Source organism: Rosa chinensis, chromosome 1 (genome assembly GCF_002994745.2).
Source record: "Rosa chinensis cultivar Old Blush chromosome 1, RchiOBHm-V2, whole genome shotgun sequence".
In the NCBI taxonomy this organism is placed as follows: domain Eukaryota; kingdom Viridiplantae; phylum Streptophyta; class Magnoliopsida; order Rosales; family Rosaceae; genus Rosa; species Rosa chinensis.
In genome coordinates, this window is record NC_037088.1 from 2,459,946 (window position 1) to 2,486,455 (window position 26,510).

The window sequence follows — 26,510 nt, forward strand, 5'->3', positions numbered from 1 at the left end:
ATGGTATTTGATTTTGTTACTTTCTTTCTGCCTTCCTCCAAAAGGTTAGTCCATTCCATGAGCTAAAACAAAATTGATACACTAGATTACTTCGTTGCTATAAGGAGAAATTAAACTGCTCTCCTTCACTCCTTGTAATACCCCAAAATTTTGTTTTCCGTCAATAAGTCTTACATTTGAGGAACTTAAGTTTGTGCCAAGTTTTATTTGCAAAATATGTTACGATTTGCCATTTTAGTTTTCAATTCAAAATATTTATTTTTCTTTACATTTGGACATTTCTTCAGCAATGATTTTCTCAAGTTCAGAAATATTATCCAAATGATACTACTAAGCCCAGCCCATTCTTGACATAAAACAAAAGCACTTGTACACCGATCTTTTCACCTGATTTGGGAGATGATCGATTATTTAAGCCTCATTCCTTTGCTTTTTCAGTATTCTCTTACCATGTTCGTCAGCCAATTTGCATGCTCGAATACACCTAGATCCGAGCCTTAGATCGAAAAACATTCTTCATCAAAGTTGTTCTTCATCGTCGTGTCTATAACATATCCGAAAATCAGCTCAATCGGATTTGTATTGAGGTCTGTACATAAGTCTGAGTAGTGGTTGCTGACAAATCAGCAATCAGCATATCTCGGGTTCAATTATTCATCTTCTTTTCCAATTCGAATCTGTTAAAGTGTTAAGAAATTGATAGTGTAAAGTCTTTGACAGAAAACGTGAAGGTTAGTCAAGGGGGAGATCAATTGGAGCAATCTGCAAAAACCACCTGATAAGCTTGAGGTAGGGGAAAAATTGTTTTTAAGCTATTTGGGTTATGATTCTCTTAAAGGAAATTCATTTGGTGATTTCGTTAAACTCCGTACTTTCATTGTTTCAAAGTGAGCTTCTTTTAAAGTCGTTTCAAGAAGGCATAGAATGATTTTTGAGACAAATGCGATTTCGAAAACGATTTTTAAAACCCCTACTGGGCATCGTTTATGCTCACCCCCGTCTTCCTCAAAACCTTTTCAGGTGGCTCACTCTATTTGTAAATAGCTTCTGGTCTAAAGCTAATTTTTGGTGGCATTGCTACGTGGAGAATCCTCTTGACTAGGAGAGATTGTGGGTGAACTTTGTTCATAATTTGAGAAGTTCTTGCGAAGGCTAGGTTGCTGTACGTACTTTTGACTTAATATCACTGGTACCTACTTGAGGAAGCTTTAGGTTCTACTTACATGGGATGTGAACAACCAAATGGGGTTGTAATGTTCATTGTAACCTTGTTGTAATCCTACGTATCTTTGGTGTCCAGTAGCTATACATTACGTTTGTAAGCTTGTCTTTTGTTGTGCCTATCAAGTTATAAGTTCAAGTGTAGTTTTTAGAAATTTCGTTAGTTTGCAGCTTCTTTTTCCCATCCGTTGTTTGAGTCCTCTACAAGGTTTGCTCTCTTATGAAACTCAACTGTATCAAAGTATACCCTTCAAGGTTTCTCACAAAGTAATTTTTACCAAAATAAACCAACTTTTAGATTTAAAACTTCATATTGAGATCAAAAACAGCTTTGCTGAATTTCTGAGAAAGCTACTGATATGTTAACTTCGAGCTCTGGGATACCGTACTTACTGATCTCTAAATGTCGTGAAATTTTGGTATGTTTCTGTTCTGCCAGTTAACAATTGATCTGGAAATTTTCTTGTCTTTTGGACACTCAGTGAATTTTTGGTGAATTTTCTAAGTTGCCTTTGCTGCTGCTATGTTCTTCTGAAACCTGACAGTTCAGTCTATTTGCATCCATCATTTTCCTTACTTCTCGAACTCTGATTAGCTTGAAATTTTAGTATGTTATACCTTGTTATGTCAGCTTTCATTCTGGAAAATTTCAAGTCATTTCTGCACACAATGAATTTTTCGTAAATCCTCAAAGCCGAACTGTTCCTGCCTAAAGGTTACATATTAAGTTGTGTCATATTTGGTCTTTTCTGAATTTCTCTTGCTTGAGAACCCCTTAAGTCATACCCCGGGTTTGGGGTGTGACACATATCATTGGCTCATTGAAAAGTATCATTGACTACTTCACAAGAAACATTTCACTAAATCTCTTCCACTGGATGCAGAAATTACTGTTTGGTGGCTCTGCTAGAATTCTAACGACTGATATCATGTTGCTTTTGCTCAACATCTGTAGGTAATAGCATTTAGTGATGAAGAAGGAGTAAGGTTTCAGTCTACATTCATAGGAAGTGCTGCTATAGCTGGAATTTTACCAGTTTCAGGACTGCAAATAACTGATAAAAGGTTTCCTCGAATAAATCCTAATTTATATCTATTTGTAACACTATTCTTTATCAATTAATTTATGATTATAGTCCTTGTTCAGTGGTGTGACAATCCAAGATGCTCCTAAGAAAAACTCCATTGAAGTTACAGAGGAGCACTTGCAGCAGCTCAGATATGACCCAAAGTCAGTTTGGGGTTATGTTGAGGTATAATGCCCTACGCTGGTTATGTTGATAACCTGTATTAGAATATTCTCTGTGGAAACAGCAATAAAATGGATGCATGTTATAGGTTCTTCTAGTGCTCTGACTGCAAACTCTGCTGATTGTTTCATGTTGTAGATTCACATTGAACAAGGGCCTGTACTGGAATGGGTTGGTTTTCCTCTAGAAGTTGTTAAAGGCATAGCTGGACAGACAAGACTAAAGGTATCAAAAGTGTTTCAGCTTTTCATAGGTGCATGTCTAAATTATGTTTCATTTAATCATACAAACAAGAAAAATTTCCGTAGTTGAGAATTGTACTATGCAACTACACATATATGTCTGGAACTCATGAGGATTCAAAAAGGGACTAATATTGATTTTTAGGTCCTGGAAAAAGTGGAACAATATCTCTATGAGAAACTTACACATGTCTCATAAGGGAAAATTTCTGTATAATTTCATGAGAGAACCAAGAAGTTGAATACAAAAGCTCCTATTATAGATTGTATTTCATCAGACAGATGTTGATGTATAAAGTAGTAAACTACAATGGCATTATATTAAACTTTTATTTCGGCTGAGCTGTCCAATATACATAAACATTGTAGGTTACAATGAGAGGATCCCAGGGGCATGCTGGATCAGTTCCAATGTCCATGCGTCATGACCGTATGGCTGCTGCTGCGGAAGCCATTGTATTGTTAGAAAGCCTATGTAAGCATCCTCAATATTTTCTGTCTTTTGATGGTCGATGCAAAAGTTACTTATTAGAATCACTTTCAACTTACTCGTTTGTACCGTTGGTGAGATATCGACTTGGCCAAGTGCAAGTAATGTTATTCCAGGACAGGCAAGAAGTTTATCTCTTGACATTGCTAAATTTGATATTAAATGCTAAATCGGGTAATGAAAATGATCTTCTTGATTTCAGGTAACATTCACAGTAGATTTACGTGCAATTGATGACATGGGACGTGAAGCTGTTGTATGTGAATTATCTAACCGATTGTATCAAATATGTGATAGGCGTTCAGTTTCATGCACAATTGATCGTAAGGTGTGGAACTTTTCATGTCCTAGTCAATCATTTGCAGGTACCTTAACAAGTAAGACAGTAACCTTACATGCTTTGAACCTTTTCAGCATGATGCAAATGCAGTCATTTGCGATTCTGAGCTGACTTCGAAGCTGAAGTTAGCAGATTATCTTGGGCTCAAGAGAATGACAGGTTCTGTTCAGGATGAAGTACCTGTATTAATGAGTGGAGCAGGACATGATGCAATGGCTCTGTCTCATTTAACTAAGGTTTGTTATCTTTAATTTGCAAGATGAATCATGAACCATATGTTACTGTTTGTGTTATTTCCTGTGGTGTATAATTCTGGTCTCCAAAAATATGAACAGGTGGGTATGCTTTTTGTCCGCTGTCGAGGAGGCATAAGTCACTTCCCTGAAGAACATGTATTGGAGGATGATGTTTGGGCATCTGGTTTGGCAATCCTGGCATTCATAGAGACTCAGCTCTAGATTGGAACATTTTTTTCGACATTACTTTATATATAGGAGAAATCTCAATAATCTAGTATGTGACGAATGATGGGTCTTGTATGTGACAAACCTAAAATTAAGGGATCATATTTACTCTGCAATGTGAAGCCCCTGCATAATGTTTCTCATTTTACTAGTTCTATGACATTTTCTATTCTTTATTTACTAGTACTGGAGGCCTAGCCATTGGAAGTGCGACCCCGCTGCCCCTAATCCCCCCATTTTATTCATATGAAACAGAAAAATTTACAAACCAAGAGGGGGACATTAGAACCTTACCTCTTCAAGGGAATTTCACAACTTTCTACCAAAAACAAAAGCCAAACTTGATAATACGGACATTCAGACTGACCATACAAGTGCAAAAAGAAAAGCATAGCAGCTAATCATTGCTGCTATTACCAAAATAACAACAGCAACATCTAATCAAACAACAAGGTTCTTAAGGAAATGTACATCGTACATTACTGCATAGATAGAATAGATAAAAATCAGAAAGCATATTATATAACTACTGCTTTCTTTTTGTTTTGTTTCCGATCACTGCCGCGCTTTCAAACGAGCTACTTTCAATGCAATTGCTAGTGCTACTCTCTCTTTGATGTGGTCAAAAAATTGAAAATAAGCATACCTCCATGACTTCTTCAATATCAATGTGCCACAAACACTCCAAAAGCCTATGATAAAGCCAAGCACCGCGCTGGTATATAAACCAAGCTTTTCATCATCAGCTTCATGAGGCTCATGCATGTTGCCTCCATCTTCTGTGCAATTTGAAAGAGGAAATCCACAGAGTGAAGGATTGCCCTTATAAATAGATGAATCATCGAGCGTCTGAAGTTGGTTGCCCGAAGGAATTCTTCCGGTCAAGTTGTTGCAAGACAAGTTCATGTGAGATAAGAAGGTCAGAGAAGCGAGACTTTGTGGAATCTGTCCTGAAAGCTGGTTCTGGGAGAGGTCAAGTGTTTCAAGCAAGCGCAAGTTTCCAATTCTTGAGGGGATATTTCCACTTAATTGATTAATGGACAAGTTTAATGTAGCTAATCGAACGAGACTGCTGATTTCTTCAGGAATTTCACCTTCTAAATCATTATGCGAAAAATCAATAATGGTTAGAAGCATCTCATTGCCAGAGAAGTATTCACTTGCTCTTCCTTTTACAGTCACAGTTGTTACCTCAAAATCACCACCATATATCCAGCCCCGATCACTACTATGGATTAAAGAAGTCAATTTATTCAAACAGTTGGGAATAGTCCCTGAAAATCTATTGTGACTAAGGTCTAGGATCTGAAGGAAAGGAAGACTGCACAAATGATGAGGAATATGTCCACTTAAAGAGTTTGATTGCAATTGCAGCACTGTGAATGTGGATACTTTTGATCCTATCCAAGAAGGTACACTTCCAGTAAATTTGTTGCCTCCAAGATAAAGTCTCTCCAAATATGAGCAATTTTGCAAGGCAGAAGGAATTTCTCCGCTAAATTGATTGTTGTCTATCTTCAGTATATAAAGAGAACTTGGAATGCCCATTGAGCTTGGAATATTACCAGACATATTGTTGTTTGAGACATCCACAATGGCTATGTTGCTCCACAAACTCCATTCTTTAGGGAATTCTCCGGATAACTGATTGTTATTCAGAGCAAGTTGATATAGAGGTGGAATGCTACAAATAGATGATGGAATAGTGCCATCAAATTGATTATGGCTCAAACCTATGGAACGGAGATTCGGAAAAGAGTTGAATCGGAACGGAAGCTTTCCGCTTATTTGATTGGAAGATAAATCCAACGATCGGATCTGGGAAGATATCTTAAAGACCCATTCCTCTGGTATTGGACCCGAGATTCCAGCATTCTGAAGTGAGACCGACACGAGCTCAGTTTGAGATTGAAGCCATACAGGGAAGCCGGGGCCTACTCGGCAGTTGTGCATTTCAATGCGGTGGAGCTTGAAAGGAGGAATCCATTCATAATCAATCAAATTGAAAATGATGGGCACAGGTTGGGCTGTGCTAACTGCAAAATACTCTAATTTTGTGAGATTTATGAAATGGGCTTTGGTTAAATTGCCTTCCCATGAATTATAAGATAGATAAAGGCTCACTAGCTGAGAAAGTTTTCCCAAACTTTGAGGAATGGAACCGTTGAAAATATTATGACTGAGATCAAGTGTCTTCAGGGATGATGATAAATTGCTGATAATAAATTCTGGAATGGATCCCCAAAAAGAGTTGTAGCTGAGATCGAGATGCTGCAGGCTTCTCAGCATTCCCAACGAACTAGGCAATTTGCCTACCAGCCCACAGCCTTGCAAATCTAGTGACTCCATTCTATAAAATGAACAATTTGAGAAACCACTCAAAAACTCTTCAATCCCCCCATCAATTTGATTCCCTTCAAGACTTAATGACTTGAGCCTGCACAAATTTCCACTAAATTTGGGAAGTTGACCTACATTCTGTAAGTCAAGGTGTTCTAGAGATTTGAGTTTTACAAATTCATCAAGAAAGGGGCCACTGACAGAATTCCAACTCAGATAAACTTTTGTAAGGCTAGTAAGATTAAACATCCATTTAGGATATGAAAAATTAATAAAATTCCATGACATATCAAGGACCAAAAGTGATGTGAAGTTAATTGTAGGCATGGAGAGTGGAAGCTGGTTTCCACCAATTCCGCAATGAGACAAATGCAACTCTAAGAGTGAAGGAAGCATGTTAACCTCATGTAGCCAACTAACTCCTGTGCTGCTAAGGTTCACATCTCCAAGATTGAGGTATTTTAGGGAAGAGAGATGAGAAAGCCAATTCAAGTTTTTGGAAGAAAGAGAAGAATAACTAGAACTGAGGTCAAGATAGTTCAAGTTTGAGAGGTTACCAAGAGAAGAAGGAATCTCTCCCACAACTGAATTCAAAGACTGGGTACTTGAGAAATTGAGATATCTCAGACTTGTAAGCTCCCCAATAAACTTGGGAATGTGAGTCCCTTGAAAATCATTCGAGCTCAAGTCTAAGTAACTCAAATGTTTCAAGCCAAGCAAAGAAGGATTAATTAACTTACCCCCCAAAAAAGATTGAAGATACTCCGTGGTGTTCCACTGATCATCACCAGTGGTGTATGGATATGTATTACGGAGGTCAACCGTTGCAACATGACCAGTGCGGTTGTTGCATGAAATCCCTGTCCATTGGCAGCATTCGTGACCAGCCCAAGAAGAAAGCTTACCAGAAGGATCACTGAGGTCTTGTTTAAAGCTGAGAAGTGCTCGCCTCTCTTCCTCCATGCATGATTCCACCACGACACTGCTATTGTTTAGGCACGAAGATGCCAAAAATAACAAGAGCAAGAAGTGAAGAATGAGGCGAGAGATCGGGTTAAAGTAAACATAGATATCCATTATTTTCTGGCCTTTAACTTCGTGTCGTTGCAGATGCATAGGATGCTGAGCACAAATTGAATTTATAGCAACTCTAAGGTTGAATCGCGTGGTTAGGTTTATTTGTCCAGAATATTCCAAGTCGTCATGCAACATCAACCCAATTTACAAGTTTAGGGAACTTTTAAGTGATGATGGATGAGTGAGTGATGGAGGTGCGTTTTCGATTAGAAATCCAATCAGTAGAGACTTTGAAGAGTCTCCCTTATCCGCTGTCAACCCAATTTACAAGTTTAGGAAATTTTTAAGTGATGATGGATGAGTGAGTGACGGAGGTGCGTTTTAGATTAGAAATCCAATCAATAGAGACTTTGAAGAGTCTCCCTTCTCCGCTGTCCGCCTGGGTCGTTTCTGGGAGTATTCTCTAGTAGCAACGTGGAACATGATCGTACAAAATTAGTCATGGACATAGTTGAATCACTCCGCGTGACTGCTTCTATATTAACTAAATAGATAGCCCGCGCTTTGCTGCGGGTCTCTTTGTTATTGATACGTGTTTTCAGTCGTTTAGAGTACATAAACAACAATTTTCTTTTTTGGTTGTTAAACTCAAAATTAAGCTAGATAGCCCGTGCTTTCTTTCTAGATTTTCTGAATCCAGAAAGTAAAGAGTATGCTACACTCCAAAACCAGTGGCAACTGCAACTACGATCCCCAAAGGTTTGAACATAGATACAAAAATCGGCCCTGTCATGTTAAGACACCATGTTGATACACCAACCTGGAAAGCTGAGCAAAAAACTCCCTGAAACAGTATCATAGAAAGTTTGAGCAAGTTTCAAAGTAAGCAACATATCATGGTTAAATTAGATTGTTTATTCACCGAGTACAGAACAGCTAACAACCTTTAGTTTAGGATTTAAGCGCCTAACAATCAGCACAAAACTGAAAAAGAATGAGAAACAACATTGCTTTTTCCCGGTGCTCTATTTTGGTCTTAAAGTCTACCAAAAACTTGAGGAAATAGAGAAAAATTGGTATTTAATACAAAAAAGGGTTTGCAATAAGAAACATGAAGGGATAATAACCATCGATAGATACAATAGCAATACTAATATATATTTTCAGTTGAAAGTGGCATCATATACCCACCCTTAAAGCAGTTTTGCGGAGAGGTGATAAGCGCATATAAACCTTCATGAGCTTCAATATTATTATGTCCAGAGGAAGTTTAACAGTGTTATGATGTTCAAGGCAGGGATGACCTGCAAGAGAAAGCAGTGAGTGACAGTTTCAGAAGTTAATCATGAGTTCATGACTAAGCATTTTGAGAGTGGATAAGGCACTCACTTCACGTTTGTGCAGTGGTAATTCTTTTCCATGGGTCTTGATTCAATAGGCGCTTGACAAAATTACTTTTGCCTCTGTAGAGAAGGTGGCCAAGGTTCATTGAAACTTGGATCAACTTTTAGAACTGCCCGAAAAATGCCAAACTTCGTTCAAGGCCAAAATGGACAGCTGCCACACAATAGAATGTGTGCAATCACACCTACGCTCCAGACATCAGCCTCTGTACCATAAGCCATATGTAACACTTTGGGGGCTACACAGTATGTACTACCAAAAATTTTGATAAACTTTTCATCTGCGAAGATTATTCACTCATAATAAAACACTGACCAAATAACTCTACTAAAAGATCAAGTAGCTGTGCGCATTATAAAAAGAAGAATTGACCAACCTGGTTTCACAAAATCTGACAGGCCAAAGTCTGTAGCCTTCAACTATGAATCTTCATCCAGATATTAAGCACACTTGATGAGTACATGATGAAGCTGGGGGAAAAAATGCAACTATGATATATAGATGAACAGATAAGAGATAAAGTTTGTCAGACTTAGATGTACTAAGCTTAAAAAGTTGTTGATCCAGCAATGCATTCATTAACTAATTATATAACGATTACGGATTCATTGACTTTCAAGTTGACTTGAATCAAAAGGAAACTTGGTATACATCATATCAAGATAGAATCACAAAGTGAACCCAAGTTGATGTCACTATGAGCAATCAAATGTCTATATGTCATCTTTTACCAAATTGCATAAATGGAACCCATTTTAGCTGTGAAGAAGCAACTGACTTTACTTGAAAACCAGAAATTGAGCAAAGACAGAATCAATTACCCTGATGTATATATATCTGCAACATTTGAAAACTTACTTGCTGTGGTGCTTTGGTTACCCTTGCTGGGTCTGGTACTCACTGAAGAAAATGACTTGAAGCAAGATAGTGGTTGGGAATAATCTGTATGCATGTCGAACAATATATTCAGGGGATCAGTAATCATTCCCTCAAGTACGTTAATATATATGGTTCCATATTTACAGAGATTAACAATCAAAATATCAGAGGGAAATTCTGATACCAAATACCCAAATAGGCCACTATAATAACAATCTTGAAAATCAAGAGCATGAAATCAAAATCACAAAGCAAATCCATGAAATTCACACAGAGCATTTACCTTTTAACCCGACAAACAAAGAACAGATGAAAATTCTCTCCCTATCAACAATCCTTTGATCAGCAACCAACAACAAAAGATCGAACGGACCTCTCTTTCTTTCATTCCTTCTTTCTATCCATTTCTGCAATAGATAAACAATTCGCAGTTGAATAACCACACAAAAAACTCAAAGGTCAGCAATAGCCGATACAACAAATGGCTTATGAACACTATGAATAGTAAACCAAACTTTCGTATATTTAGAACCAGAAACCAAAATTCATTCAGAGAAGTCAAATACTCAGAAACCCTCTCACTCTTTTTCAAACTATAACGAACTAATCATAAAATATCCAAATCCAAGTATTCAATTTTGAAGCATCCAATCATTGACCAATCAAATATACAACCCAGAAAAAATTTCAAATCAAATTCTCACAAAACCACAAATACCTTCCACTTGTGTTGTTTTAGTCAAGAATTTCAAACAATTTGAGTCGGGTGGTTTCCTGCCCTTAGAGATACAACGTCATTTTGGGTATGGATCAAGAATCTGGTAAAACAAATTATCGTAATTGTTTCAGGAAAATATCAATGCTTATTATACTGCGAAAACGAACACTGCGAAAGCTTTCCCGAGCTGAAATCTCCCAGGAACCAAGGCTTTCTGCGTTCAACCAATCTACGCAGGGAAGATCGAATCCGAATCTACGCAGGGAGCTGAAATCTCCCGAGCTAACAAACAGTACCACCTCCTTCGCTATCTCTCCCTCTTTCTCCAACTCTCTGTGGAGCGAAGTAGCGAAGACACGATAGGACTGAGAGGACTCCAGGTGTCGAGGCAAAACCAACACGCACTGAACAACACCCCAGGTGTCGAAGCAAGAAACAGAAGGCAGGGGCAAAATTGGCTTTTCATCCATAACCGGCTCGGCTCTAGCCGGCACTGTTACTAAGAGCATCTCTAACAGAATAGCTAAATTTAATTTTAGCTATATTTAATTATTTTTAAAACAAAATTCAACTCTAACAGACTAGCTATAGCTTAGCTATATTTAACTTTAGCTAAATTGACTAGCTATATGCCTATATTTAACTAGAGAATCCTACATAGCTAAAGCAAAAGTTATATTTCTCTCTCCTCTTTTGTCCACATGTCAGTTTACGATTCGATGAAACATAATATATCACTTACAAATAACTATCATTGATGGAGCAACATTGTTAAATCAATAGCTATATTTCACAAGTTTAGCTAAATTTAACTAAAAAATAAATTCTACTGTTGGAGATGCTTTAAGTCGATGAACAGTGCGTGGACTGTAATACCCCGAAAAATCCAAATTAAATTCCGTGGATTTTTAGAATTGATTTCGCGATATTAAGAGCGAGCACGAAACTTGGAAAAGTTGTGGAAGTAGTTCGGACGATTTTATTTTCGAAATCGAACGTTATTTAGGGGCCCGCGAAAGTTGACTTTTTATACGTACCGAATTTGGGAAAACTTCCTTCATGAAAGTTGTAGATCTCGTCGATACGATCACGTGCATATGCGGAACGCAATATTCGGAGTTCGTATGAATATGTTATGAATATTTGAAATTTGAGATTTTTCTATAAATAGACGAAATTTCCGGATATTTCATTAAGGACGAAACTTTTCTATTTTTGCTCTTCAGTCCCTCCCCCGTTCTCTCTCTCTCTCGCTCGAGACCCGTCCCAGGCCGGCAGACCCGCCGACCCGATCAGGCGATTTCTCCGCCCTCCAGCCTTCTCCGGCCCCGGACCCGGACACCACCATGATCTCTGCTCTACGCCCAGACGCCCTCTGGCGTCGCCGTGCTCCGACGCTGCCCCCAGACGCGGATCGAAGAAGCCCCAGGTGTGCGGAACCCGACCCGGACAGAATTCCCTTTTTCCGGCGTCCCCACGACCGATCCTCCCCTTTTCCTTGATCGCCTCCTCCTGCTGATCATCCTCATATCCTCCATGCTTGACGATTTGGAGTGTATAGCGCTAGATCAAGGGTTGACCTTTTTGACGGCTCTGATTGGATCTAGAACGTGATCGACGGCTGAGATTAATCCAAACTTCAAAGCTTGATCTAGGACGATCTAGGCCCAACCAGACTTAGCTCCAGGTATGAAAGTTCATCAACCCTTCATTTTGAAGAAGTTTTTAGTTGACGACTTGTGCATCGGAGGTGGTTGACCGCCGTGTTGACCGCCGCGTTGACCGCCGTCTGACCACCGCTTGTGGCGGCGTGTCGGACCATATTTTGAGTTTATATTATCTGGACGATGATCTACGCATCCATACGAGCGTTTTGATATATTACAAGGTATTTTAGAAAAAAGTTGATAAATAGTGGATTTACGTTTTAACGTTTTTACGTTTTATCTTCGGTTTACGATCTGTGAAGATCAGACCATCGGTTTTACTTCAAATTTTAGTATGTTGATCGTATGACTGTCCCGGTGACTTTGTGAGGTCACGGGCGAAGATCCGACCGTTTGATCTTCGTATAATTGTGAAATAGTATTTCGGAAGGCGATTCGTGAGAATCCGACCGTTGGATTTTCATGAAATTTTGTGGAGATGTTTATAAGGACGATTCAGGAAGATCCGACCGTTGGATCTTCGTGATATTTTTGGAGGATGATCCTAAGGGCGATCCGTGAGGATCCGACCGTTGGATCGTCTTTATTTTCAGATCCGACCGTTGGATCATCTTTATTTTTGAATCCGACCGTTGGATTACCTTTATTTTAGAATCCGACCGTTAGATCGTCTTTATTTTAGAATCTGACCGTTGGATCGTCGTTTAAGTTTATTTCGTGTTTCATTTACTAAGCAAAGACCATATTTGATTAGGTACTTGACGGTTTGAGTTGACGAGCGTTTGGAATATCGTTATAATTGACTTGTTAGAAGACGCAGCGGGATTAGAGGTGAGTAAACCTCACGTGGTTCATATTACGAACCGAATAAATTTAATTACTTTATTTTTTTGTCGTAATTGTGTGAAAATATTTGTTTTAAATCATATGGACTTGATCAACTACGGTCCATAGGTAAGTAAAATGATTTTATTATACAAATGAATTTCACGGTTTTTATACTTGAACTATAGTTGGTATTAGTAGTCATTCCTGAGCGGATGATTACGTATATATATATTTACGTGAAATATATATGTTGATTGGCGTGTGATTGGTATGATGAAATGATTGAGAATTGATTGGATATTATTCAAACTATTAATCTCCCATTTAATTGTTGAATAATGAAATGTTGATCATGTGATGTGAAAACTATTTTATATGGCCAATTGTGAATATGTGGAAATTATTTTAAGAAGTAACGATTTGTCTTGAAATAATATGTCTCTTTATATGGGTGTACATATACATTTATACGATCTAAAATTTATAAAGATTGTATGTTGAGGAATTGATTATGTCTGAAAAGTACAATTATGAAGCCGGGTGATTTCAACAACCCCGTGCTTAAGTGAATTACTGGTAAAACTGTTTTGGGTGTTATGAGGAGTTAAGCTGTGGGCCCTAGTCCCTTCAGATAGTGCACTATTATACTCTTAGGAAGGTCGCTTACTTTGAGTATACATACTTTGGAGGTGTCCTTGGTATGCTGCGGCTTACCCATGCTTTGGTATTATGGACCCTAGCATGTGGATTCCCGTGCTTTGGTATTATGGACCCTAGCACGCGGATTTATGATTTGTTACCAGTCAACCTGGTTATCCCGTGTTTTGGTATTATGGACCCTAACACGTGGATTTATGATTTGTTACCAGTTAATCCGAAAATTCACTAAAAAGAGAAATGTACTTATGTGAAATTGATCAAATATCTATCCATGATATATGTTGAGTATGTGGAGGTGTTATGTGAAATTGATCAAATATCTATCCATGATTTATTTTGAATATGTGAAGGTATTATGTGAAATTGATCAAATATCTATCCATGATATATTTTGAATATGTGAAGGTGTTGGTAAAAAGAAAATCAAGCATGCATTGCTTTAATGTTATTTCACATATTAATGATGCAATATTTGTTGATTGAGTTTTAAAAGAGAGTATCGAAAAATACATACTTTTATGTTTATGTGATTTTTGGAGTTACCTTGTGAGTGTGTTGATTGTTTACTTGAGTTATAATAATATTGTAATTAAATCAATCAACAGTTCTTTCTTGTTTACTCATACGGGCTGTCAAGCTCACCGGGTTTGGTGTTGTTGCAATCCCGGTACACGATTCAAATTGTGTAGCGGGTAATCTCACAGGTCAGGAGAATCAGGGCAGTGATCGTGCGGTTTAGAGTATTAGTAATAGATTTACAACATTTGTTTTGTGAGGAGAATTATACTCATTTGAGTTTTACAATTTGATTTGGTGAGAGTGTGCTGTAATAAGTAGCTTGAGGATTTGGTTTATGTAATATCAAGAGGTATAACTAGTGGTTATTTCTGAGAGAAAAATTCAGAATGATATTTGTATTGCTATTAGTCATGTTCCGGATTTGAATCCTTATTTCAAAATTCGGGGTGTGACATGGACCAATAGCATATAGTATGAAAATACAAGAACAGAACGTGTTTTCTGAAAATCGGGGATTGATAGACATGTTGCAATCCTTACTGGGCAAAAATCAAAAATTCACACAGAAAGCACAATTTTGACTATGCAGTGAAAACCTCAACTTTGAGATTAAAAACACTGCAGGTGACAGGACCCGACCCAGGAATCACCCCAAATACCTGGATACGAGCATGCGGGGCCCACGTTAAGCGAAATCCTACCGAAAATTCGGCAGAGCCTCCCCTAAATATGGGCTACCCAATTGATTCACAAACCTGGACATGATTAAAACTTTAATTTCTACTCAACCTACAATACCATATTTACAATCCAAGCACATATATTACATTCGAAAAGTTCAAATCCCAACATAACCTCCGTAAGCAACAACAATCCGAACAACAACATCCAGCAAATTTAAAAGAAAAGGATTATCAGAGCAACACTAAAACTAAGCCGATATCATACAAGGTAGGTTAAGTAATAACCTACGGACAAAAACGGAAGCGCTGATTCCAAAGTCTCTAGAGCCTGGACGCGATCTCGGCTAATCTGAAATCTGGGCATTTGAAAACAAAGGGCCCAGGGGAAAACATATAAAATCCATTAGCGTGAGTGGACAAAACCGAAACAAAATTTGAAACAATTAATGGAATGCTTCCCCATTTCTCTTTTTAACAAAACCATCATGCAGTGAGACTCCATAAAATTTCAACTCAATCTTTTTTCCAAGAAAACTCATTTGATGACTAGGAAGAACTGCTTCCTAGGCATCTCATACCATCTGGAAGGGACTGCCACCCAGATGACGCATTGGAAAGAACTGCCAACCGGAATAGGAGGCGGTGGTTAGTTGGGACTACCAACTAACCACAGGTAGTAGACGGGACTGCCGACTAACTACCTCATGTCATCTAGAAGGGACTACCAACCAGATGACGCATCGGATGGGACTGCCAACCGAGCTGTAGTCTGGACGGGACTGCCGACCAGACTATTACCTAGAAGGGACTGCCAACTAGGTAAGATACGGATGCTCCAAAACTGGCCTCCTTGTCAACTGCTTTCTTTTTAAATCCTTTACTTTCCACAGAGTCACATTTTCTCAAATAATAAATCAACTGAAAACTTATTTCCATGCTACATGCATTATTAACAAAATAAAAGTCCACTCACTAGTGAGTCCCGCAGCTGATCCTGCTGCCTGCCCGTGTCCTCCTCGCTCGAGGGCTCAGTACGTCCTGTCACAATTGAATAAGATATAATTAACCATAATAAGGAAATACTCTCAAAATCAACTCATTCCCCTCGGAATAAGCATCCGTTATTAATAAATTGTTATAAAACTCCCACACTTCAATTTGGGATTAAATCCTCGAATACGGAAATCTCTTTACAACTCAACGCCCTCATTAAATCTTTAACCTTCACAAGGATCGCTCCGATAACTTAGCCAATTAGATTACAATTCCTTAACCATAATAAATCACCAAATTCTAATATAATATCCTTTCCAAAATTTCCAAATTCTTTCCTAGCTTTCCTTATTTCTCACTCACAGTTCCATCTCTAAATTTCAACTCCTCTCTAAATTTTCTTTTCCAAAACACAATCTCCACTCCAAACTCCTCCACAAAATAGAACAATTCCACAATAACCTTAATAGTAAATTAACAAGAGATTTACCCATAAAATTTATAATCCATACTATCCAAAATAACAATAACTACACCAAAATTCCAAAAAAAAAAAACTCAAACCAAACAATCCTCAAGTTTAACACAAAACTCAAAGGTGAAATTCAATTCCGGTCAACCTATTTAGGTCAAAATTATCTCCACAACACCCCCAACAATTCTATACCTGCAATCACAACCAAAATAAGCAGAAAAAGCCGGAATTCCAAACCCAAACTCAAGAACTCGGATGGAACTGTTCACACTACTGTTCACGTCCCCAAACACCTTCAATTCTTCCTCCACAGCCCAGAACAAGCTGCAACAAGGTTAGGAACACGTTCAGCAACTCACCAACAACCAAAAACCAAAGAAATTCGACCGGAAATCGCCGGAAAACTGAGATCGGAGCCAAACTCCGGTTTTCCCCATTTATGCAATTCTCTTTAAAACTCAAAAACTGTTTTAAAAAAATACAAGCCATGATATTTCAGCGGGAGTAGCTTCTAGATAACCATCAAATTCAAATGGTAACAAACAAAGGTCAAAGTAAATGCTTGTCAAAAGTTTGAACACGGTAGATACTATCCGTGTAAAACTAGGAGGGGAAATGGTAGCACATCAAAACATTCAAATTCAAATTCAAGTCATGTTATCCAAATTGATACAGATTATGCGGGCTTGACTCAATTTGATTGTAACAAACTCATTGCCATGCACAACCGGCTATCTCGAGATAAGTTTATTCAAATTCAAAATCAAGACTCAATCCTATCTCGAAGACTCCCTATAAAAGCAACCATAATGCCAGAGTTAGGGGAGACGGAGAAAACACATCAAGAGGAAAGGCGAAGCCCTGCTGCAAAGGAGAGAAGAAGTTTTCAGCAACTTTGTTTGAAGAAGAAACCCGGAAGCAGACGCTAAAAGGTTGATACCTTCTTGACCTACCAGTGCTACTTCTTGTTTTTTTTTTTGCAGTGTCTCTTTTACCTCTGTCGCCTTGGAGCTGTGGAGATCCCCTAGCGGTCGCAATCTCGTATACGATACATGTGTATCAATGAGTGTATGACCAATCGGTGGAGTATAATATCATCGATTTACTCCAAAATTCAACAGCAGTTCCCACTAGCAGCTTCCTACCTTCTGCCTTCCTCTCCACCTCAGCACAACAAATGGCCTCAAAATAAGCCACGCAAAGAACACACCAGCCAGAACATCAACCACACAAAACATAAAATTGGTGTCTGGAGAAAAGAATTTACCCTTGACGTTCTCTTGGAGTGCTTCCAACAACCTGTAGGCGAGAAGGAAAGGAATCAGAAAACTGAGACCAAGCCGTGAAGCAGAAGTCTCTTCACTTCTATGTGAATCCGGACTCACTTCCTCCACCAAATCCCAGCAAGGAAATGGCTTTCGCTGTCAAAGATCCTGTCTTCACTTGCACCTGCAGCATGTACATGTACAATGCCTCTGTCAAGAACTCGAAAAGACTGATGGAGAGAATAATTGAAGAAGAAGAAGACACGCATGAAAAGTGACAGAGACAAAGCTTTACACCCCTTTAAACAATAACTATCAGAGTATATTGCTACAAACTTGCTCCCAGGTGCTTGAAGGAACACAACATACATATAATGAAGCCGAGCAGTAAATGTTTGCCACATGTTTGCTTTGAATAAAAGCCAGGCAACAAGGACCATGAAACAACGAGTTTAATGAAATTTTGATCATGGGGCAGTGGTTTAACAATACAAGAGGCCATGACAAAGTGATGAATTCGTTGGTGGTTAAAAGTGATGAATTGATTAATACACAACAAGACAAAACTTATTTGCAATTAAGTATGATATTTGCAATTAAGGTTGATTGACAAAACGTGATGTTGCTGTACCTTTGGACTAAAGACAAAAAAAAAAAACTTTCAAAATATCCAATTAAGCAAATGTGCAGCAAGTTTCTTTTGGAAATCAGTGGGTCAAAGTCCAGCTGCGTCTCAATCAAAAGAAGAAAAGAAAACAATATTCAAAGGCTACAAGATTCCTCTAGTGCTCTTTGTGTGGCATGAAATGAACTCTGCATGTTGTAATAATCAAATCTTGGCAGAACGTAAAGGAAGAGTAGCGGTGGCGTCTCAGACTTGCAACAACAAAGTCATTTCCTCTTGGTCTTATCCTTTGTTGACAGGTTTTGGCGGTGGAAAGTCATATGAAGACAAAATGCTATATATAATTAAGGCCTAATCTATAAACTATGGCATGCTGCAACTTCGATTTAAAAGGGGAATTAAATTAAAAGCAGTCAATATGCTAAATTGAAGCAGCGCTGTGTTTCATCAACTTCAATTTGGGGTGGAAGGTTGCAAAGGCATGGTCTCTTACCAGTTTTAGGAGCCACACAACATGCAATTCTGCCAGAGACCAAAAGGTGTGCAGTACGAAAGCTTCGGATCTTCGAGAGCTGACGAAGACAGACCATGAAGATTAGTTCAAGTTTTCCCAAATCGAAATAAGGTTCTGGAGGAGAGGAGCCTTACCCGCTAATCTTCGGTGAAGAGTGCATGATCGAGGCAATAGATTCCCCTTTTGTATAAAGCCGGACATCAAGACTCCCTCTCCAAGACGAATTGAAATTCACACCCATCTCCGATTTGATCTCTATCAGCTCGAGTTAATCACACCAAATAGGAGTTCAGCCGGTGGGAGAACAAGGCCTATCATGAGGCAGCTGGGCCTGATACATGGGTCAGAGCATAAATGGGGACTGACAAAATGAAGCTAGAGGCCCAGAAAGGAAAGATGGGTATCCGAATTAGCCTATCTTGAGAGATCAAATGGCGCAAAAAAAAGCCCATTTCAAATGTCGAGGCCCATGACGAAGCTCGGCACGTTTGGGTGCCCAATTTAAATCAGTGGACACTCAACTAAAATTGGGTGTTCACCAAAATATGTTTTCTCGACGAGTTCAAAATATACACCCGTTGAGTAAAAATTGGTATAAAACCGAAAATCCCAAAGGTTGAACTACAGTGGTTTGATCCATTCACGGGGTATGTAGGCAGTCTGGATTTAAATCTGGATGCAACCGCAACCTTAACCGAATCCCTGGTTTTCCCTAAACCAAATTCACCAAATCCTAGTGACCACAGAAGTCATCCAAATTTCCGTATTCAAATCACACTTAACCAAAATTCTTTGGTGGGTCATTTACTCATCGAAGCATCCAAACCTTCCCAAAAATCTGAACTACGAGTGGCTTGATCCCTTCTGGGGTACGTAGGCAGCCTGATAAACACTCTGGGTACAGCCACAAAATCAAACAAACACACTCCTCTCCATGGAATTCTTGTCTTCGTATTTGGAATCAAAGGGTCTTCCCTTGAAGCAAGGGATTGTAATTAAGGGATATTATCTATCTCGAATGGGTCCGAACTTAACATAATAAAACTCTATTTCCGTTAATGAAATAGAGTGAGATTGTGTTGAGTATATTTATTTACTATTTTTGCTCAACAAAAACTAAAGATACCCAAGGTGAAAAGCTTACATATCTAAGTAAAGGAGGGAGGGAGGATCATGCCATGGTGAGGGGTGCGCACAGAGGTGGCCGGACGGCGTCGATTTTGGTGGAAGAAAGCCGGCGGCGAAAGAGAAAGAAAAAGAGAAGGGGAAGCTCGGGCTTGTCCCGCTTTTTTTTCAATCTGTCACTTCCTCTCTCTTCCCTAAATGGAAACCTCTTAAATAAAACCCAAGCTAAAAATAGTAACTCATATTTTAAGTCACAACTTTCCCGTAAAAATTCCGATTTAAACAAACTTCGTGTCCACGAACTCAATTTTTTGTATACTACAACATTCTCAAAGAATTTTCTTAACACAACGAACAAGGAAAAAGTTAACTCCTCGGTCAATAACGATGAAGATATAAATAGTAAAACTTTTAAGATATGGGGCATTACAGCAGGCCTCTTACTCTTAAGAACCCAAATAAAATCAATCCAATAATAGTGAAGGATATGTTCTTTACAAACACATATAGCTCTCTACGTGGCTATAATCTCTAGACTCACTAAAGATGTGCTTGTTTTGAATCTTGACCTTCTTTTTCACTTGAATGATTTGCAAATATCGCTCCTCTTACAACACCAATCTTCTCTATCGATCTCGAGAGAATCAATGCATGTATATGAATAATGAATGAGACACTTTTACATGGAACAAGTGTTTCAAAGTACCTATGCGGATTTTTCTAAGCAAACAAGCAGAACATGAATTCTTGCGTCTAAGTCCCCTAACATGAACGCTATTTTCTTCTGAACATATTGAGGAGAAAACAAATCCTCAATTGTCAAGATTTACCCTAATTGGACTCCTAATAGGAAAGGTCTTTCAATAAAAAGATATCCAATTAAAATACCCAAATCCTAAAACGATTAGGACTTCAATAGCACGATTTTTACAGTAAAAAAAATCTTCATAATATAACATCTAAAAACCAAAAGATACTTTCTAAAATTGGGCTCCCAAAAACGTAGGGTTGACTAGGACTGACTCGGGACATGTTGCAATCTCGTGCTTATATATGCATGAGAATATGAGATGCAATTACCTGAAATTCTCCGATACCAATTTTGATGAACTTTGTAGGCTTCTTTTTCCAGCTTCTAAGGATGAAATGGGATAAGGTATTTCACTTGCTTTTGTATGGGAATGCCAACACATAAAACGTACAAACTTTTGTACTTACATAGTAAATTTGTACCATTTTTTTTTCACTACTTATCATTTTAGACTTTCATAATTATCTTCTCATTGTTAATTCAAGCTCGTCTTTTAGAGCATCTCTAGCTCACTCTATTCTTTGACTCTGTAGCTATTTTAGAGAGCATGTTTAGTTTTCTATATATTTTAGTAACTACACCAGACTCCTAAGTGGCTTTCCAACATAACTTCTAACTATCTCCCTCCTTAATATAGAGACCGACATGAGACTCTCTATAACTTAAAACATTCAGTTTGATTATTTTATGTAATTTATTAATACATTTAAACTATTTTATCTTCATTTAAAATTCAAAAATAGCTAAAATAGAGAGCACTAATGCATGCGTATTTCTAAAATGGCTAACTAAAAAGTCATTTTATCTATTTTGGCTAAAATTTAGCTCGCAAATAGCTAGCATTGCTAAAGATACTCTTACAGCCATAACACTAAAATCATTGTGGAATCAACCCATTTTACATGTTTACAGTTGAGTCCAAGTGTGAACTTATTACCTTAATAAGATTGGCATGTATATATACCGAGGAATCACTCAGTCTTTGTCTATCCAGGGTCCTCTTTTTAAAGTTCTTCTATTTGGAAGCAAAGTCTGCTAGGCCATGTTGAATACTTTACGTACAGGGGTTGAATACTTCAAAAGGACGTCTGTGTAGAGGGAAAAATGCGGACGGAACAACATGTCAATCATTCGTTGGTTTACTTGCAAAACTGATATGCGGTCCCCCCCCCCCCCACCCACTGATTAATCATCTTCGAAGAAACTCAGCCATTAGACATCAGACTTCTTCCATCCACAGAAATTGAACAATTGTCTATTAATATTGATGTAAAACTTTTATCAAGATTTCTTTTCTTTTGAATTGAATCACAAATTCACAATCAAGGAAACCTACAAGTCTCATACCATTTGAGAATTTGGTATATCTTTTTCATCACTCTGACCATTTGAAAGAGGAAAAACAAATCACGCCATTTTGATACTCAGAAGCCACCAATCATGATCAATGGCACATCCGACTCTTCTCAAGCGCACTGAAGCCACATCGCCGCCACCTCACCTACACCCAACACTGGCACGCGTTGATTCGAAACATGTCAAAAAATTAACCTGGGTACCTGACCACTTTGTTATAATGGCTAATGGGATTATAAGTAGGTTAATATTCTAGCTTTGATTACGGTTTTTGTTAATTGAATGTTGTATGGTGTAAATTTTGACTCGGACAACGTTGAGGATTGGAGTATGCAGCAACACAATTTTTGAAAAGATACCCATAAAATTTTGTTGGGCATGGTGTTTTCGCTGGCAACAATGATGATTAGAGAGGATGAGAGGGTCAAAGGGGATGTGATTGTGAGAATGGTGGAGGGAAGGTAAGAGTGAAGTTAGAGCGGAGCTTGTGGCGGTGGCGGGTTTCTTTGGGGAATAGGAGATGAGCAGCAACACTAAAAAGTGCTATGGTGATGTATATTACTGAGGCCCTGACCATTTCAAGATTTACACTTTCTATTCAATATGTTTCTGTTTCTGGATTTGGAGATTGGAGAGACAGAGAAGGATCGAGATTAGGAGCAAGATTCAGTCTTAGAAAACTACATTAGAGTTAGAGACTGAGGAGGAGATGTGGGTGGAACCCACATGGAAATGAACTTGATTGACTAGCTGACACGTGTTTGTCCACATTTTTCCTTCTTCACGGACGTCCTCTTCAAATCCTTGCTATATATATATAGTTATATACATACACCTTTTAAAAATAAAATAAAAAACAGAAACATGAATACTTTTTCATTGATCATTGATGTAAATATTACAAGAAGCCAGCCACATACCTGAAACAAGCCCCCAAGTAATAATCTGACACTTCAAAGCATAGAGCTGAAGGAGATTTAAGTTTATGTTTTTTACTAGATTTGAAGTAAATCAAACAGAGTTACAATTGTTCATGTACACTGAAAATCTGCATATATCTCCACTACTATAAATAGAGATTTTAGATTTGGTGCTAAAAGCTTCACCAAGACATTCTAGATAATGTCCAAGACAATATCCATGACAAAGATAAAATTTCATATGTTTCTTTTTTTCTTTCAAAAGAAAAAGAAAAAAAAAACACAAAATCTCACACTAGTGAATACTTATTATTAACCTTTTTCAATCTCTTATGGTGGTACGTTTGTGTGAAAGAAATATTTTCATTATGCGGTGGTGTCTTTTTTTCTTTTTATACATTGGAGAGCAAATTGTGTTTTTTTTAATAGAGCAAATTGTGGGAAAACATAGTTTAGTGTCTGGACTAGTTTAGATAATTGGCGAAAGAGTGGCCCCACATTTGTCAGATTTTGAAATTCATCCGGTAAGTATTTTTGTCAATTAGAAACTTCCAATTTAAACTAAAACCAAACCGCGGCTTCCAAGAGTCGAATGCACGACCAATTTGATTCAGGAATTCACGCTCGGTTCATCTTTAAGATTTGTTATCCTTACTTTGCAAGCTGAATATTGAAATCCATCTTATTGTTCGTCTTTTTTGTATAATTCAGGGTCTCTAAAAATTTGGACAGAGTCGAGGCGGTGGTTTGGAAATCCTAGCATTCATGGAGATTCAGCTCTAGATGACTAGATAGGAACATCTTAGTAATTTAGGAAAAGAATTGAGGGGATCATATAGAAATGAGCTCACTCTTTCTTAAACAGAGAGAAAAGAGAACAATAAGGGTAAAATGTTGGCATCCTACACTCGATTTATTTATTGCTTGCAGGTACCTTATACATAACGATAATAATGAAATATCTATGTTTCATACATTACAAAATAGATTTTCCTCTTGAACGACATCAGGGAACTATAGATTTTCCTTGCCTGAAAAAGATTTCCATTTATGCATGCCCCAAACTGGAGGGTGTGGTAGAGCTTATGGTTCGTGAATGTGACCAACTGGTGGTTTCAATTGCCCACTATAAAGAACTTTTCGTAGTATTATGCATCCGCTATTGCAAAGGGGTTGTATACAGAAGTGTGGTTGACTTTCAGTTATTTGATTTGGAGATAACTGGCTGTGAGGAGCTGACATGTTCATTGTCGAATGAGGATGGATTTCTATAAAACCTTATGTCACTTCGTCATTTGAGTATTGAAGGTAACTCACATCTTGTTCAATTGCATCACCTCAGCTTACTACAAGAGCTTCACATTGATAAGTGGCCAAGCCTAGTTTCTTTTCCATTGGCTAGTTTGCCACCTTCTCTTAAAGATATAAAGATTCGAGGTTGCGATTCTCTTACTTATTTTGCAAGATATCAGATATCGCCAAGTCTAAGGAGAATAGAGATAAATAGATGCCAAAATTGGTGGAGGATGAGGAGGCGATATGGGGTTCTTCATCTTCTTCTTCTTGTTTGATTTAGGAAGAGGAGTCCTCTCTCGAGTATTTGAGCATATGGAACTGTCCATCTTTGATATCTCTATCATCCAGAGTCAAGCTACCCAGGGCGCTTAAACACCTCCAGATACATACTTGCAGACAACTGGAGTCAATAGCTGATGCATTACATGATAACATTTCTCTCGAGTACATTCACATCTGGTATTGCTCTAATCTCCAATATTTACCAGAATGTATTTACTACCTCTCCAATCTTCAGAAGTTGAGTATTTACTGTTGTAGAAGTCTTGTTTCCTTCCTGACAGGAGGGTTCCCAAGAAGTCCTTCCAACTTGAGAAAGTTTGAGATCACCAGTTGTGAGAAATTGGAGGCCTTACCCAAAGGCATGCACAACCTCAACTCTCTTGAGATATTAAGGATCCCCTATTATGAACGTTTCACTTCCTTCCTAGAAGAAGGGTTGCCTCCTAACCTTCAGTCCCTTAAAGTTCTGAATCTCAAGAGTTGTAAACCACTCTTCGAATGCGGCTTGCACAGACTCACATCTCTTAGAGAGTTGTGGATTAGTGGTGAAGATCCGGAACTGGTTTCCTTTCCACCCAAGAAAGAGATGGTGCTTCCCAAATCTCTCATTAAGTTCATAATCGAAGACTTTCCGAATCTCAAGTATCTACCCAGCAAAGGGTTTCAGTCCCTCACATCTCTTAAAAGACTCTATATCTGGAGTTGCCCCAAGCTACTATCCATTCCAGATGAGGGCAAGCTTCATTCACTGACACTACTTAGTATCCATCACTGTCCACTGCTAGAAGTGAGATGCAAACCAGGTAAAGGTCAGTATTGGCCCTCCATAGCCCACATCCCTTACATATGGTTGGGAGACGAGAATTCAAGCTCCGTGATTACAACTGATACAAGAGAAAACAGTTGGAATATGAAATTGTAATATTCCCTTCCAGCAAGTAATTCCAATTCTAGAGAAATCAAGATTATTCGACATAAGAAAGTTCCTTGCTGTTATATATTACCTGATAGATACTATATCTTCTCCATTTTCAGACATGTTTTCAGAGCTTGGTGCACTTCATTGCCATTGTAGCTGCAGAAATCAATATTAATCAGATACATTTGCTGAACTTCTTTGTATGTTGTGAATTGTGACAGCTGTTCCATTAGGGCAAATGCATTTACATTAGCAAAACTTTATATTAATTTATTTTTGATGAATGCAGTAAAACCTTTTTACCTTCATGAGTTCTGCAAACTAGGGCAGTATTTTACAATGACAACAGCTTGAAGGTCAATATTTGATTTGTTTCTACCCGAATGTGGATTATAAAGGGTCAGGATTCAGGAGACTCAGTAGTCGATAAGGACTCAGACTCCCAAAAGAAAAAAAAAACAGAAGATATGTAGGGCAAGTGAGGATAAGTTCTTTCCTATCTCTCATTGCTGTTTGCTTTTTTGCTACAAAATTAGAACTTTCTCCCGCATCATCTATTTAGATCCATAGTATAGTGTTTCAACAGCGTATGACTTGAAATCGTTGAAGTTAGTTTGAAAATGTTCTGACGTATTTAGCTTTTCATTGTAGACCCTTGAAGGAGTAAAGCAGCATGGAAGAAGGGGCGGACAGACATGAAAGGCTATATGGGCTCAAGCCTAGACAAGATTTTGGGATAAAAACCCTTAGGTATATATATATATATATATAGGGCTAAATACTAGTTACTACCCTATGGTTTAGGTCCAAAATCAATCCAGTCCCTAGACTTCTAATTTCATCAAAAACACCCCTGCACTTTCAATTTTGATCTAATAGGTCCAATTCATTAATATTTTGTTATAAGTTGAAGTTATAGTTGGATTATTTGTTAAAAAAACTATTTATTTTATAGTAGGACTCACTCCTAAATTGACTATGCTGGCTACCTCAACACCACATCATAAAACATAGGCCATATATGAGCCACGTTAACAAGTTAAATAACTTCAATTATTGAAAAACTAACAAATTGGACCTATTATATCAAAATTGAAAGTGCAGGGGTGTTTTTGATGAAATTAGAAGTTCAGGGACTGAATTGATTTTAGACCCAAACTATAGGGTAGTAATCAGTATTTAGCCCACATATATATATATATATATA

General features: G+C 38.0%; 2 protein-coding genes, 1 long non-coding RNA gene and 1 pseudogene across 12 annotated transcripts; 1 reads left to right on the forward strand and 3 right to left on the reverse strand.

Moving 5' to 3' along the window:
- Positions 1-4,187, forward strand: LOC112198239 (annotated as a pseudogene).
- Positions 4,188-4,562: 375 nt separating this feature from the next.
- Positions 4,563-7,310, reverse strand: LOC112198247 (receptor-like protein EIX2). The gene has a single exon (XM_024339336.1). It carries the CDS (start codon positions 7,308-7,310, stop codon positions 4,563-4,565), a length of 2,748 nt encoding a protein of 915 aa, XP_024195104.1.
- A 759-nt stretch (positions 7,311-8,069) lies between these two features.
- LOC112178205 lies at positions 8,070-10,554 on the reverse strand. Of its 3 annotated transcripts, XR_002927416.2 has the most exons (7): positions 10,366-10,554; positions 9,931-10,054; positions 9,627-9,710; positions 9,145-9,238; positions 8,754-9,048; positions 8,556-8,668; positions 8,070-8,208 (listed from the first exon to the last, which is right to left on the reverse strand). It is a non-coding gene; the product is annotated as an uncharacterized LOC112178205 (long non-coding RNA). The 3 variants fall into 3 exon arrangements; XR_005806716.1 differs by having other exon boundaries at positions 8,556-8,973; XR_005806715.1 differs by having other exon boundaries at positions 8,556-9,048.
- Positions 10,555-15,699: 5,145 nt separating this feature from the next.
- Positions 15,700-18,874, reverse strand: LOC112178047. Of its 8 annotated transcripts, XM_024316269.2 has the most exons (6): positions 18,729-18,874; positions 18,574-18,652; positions 17,576-17,639; positions 17,458-17,489; positions 16,383-16,514; positions 15,700-15,760 (listed from the first exon to the last, which is right to left on the reverse strand). In XM_024316269.2, the coding sequence occupies exons 1-5, from the start codon at positions 18,833-18,835 to the stop codon at positions 16,461-16,463; spliced, it is 336 nt and encodes a 111-aa protein (XP_024172037.1). In that variant the 5' UTR covers positions 18,836-18,874; the 3' UTR covers positions 15,700-15,760; positions 16,383-16,460. The 8 variants fall into 8 exon arrangements, 3 of the variants coding, with proteins under 3 accessions (XP_024172037.1, XP_024172034.1, XP_040370771.1); XR_002927383.2 differs by having other exon boundaries at positions 17,186-17,639; XR_005806692.1 differs by having other exon boundaries at positions 17,144-17,639.
- Positions 18,875-26,510: the final 7,636 nt, after the last annotated feature.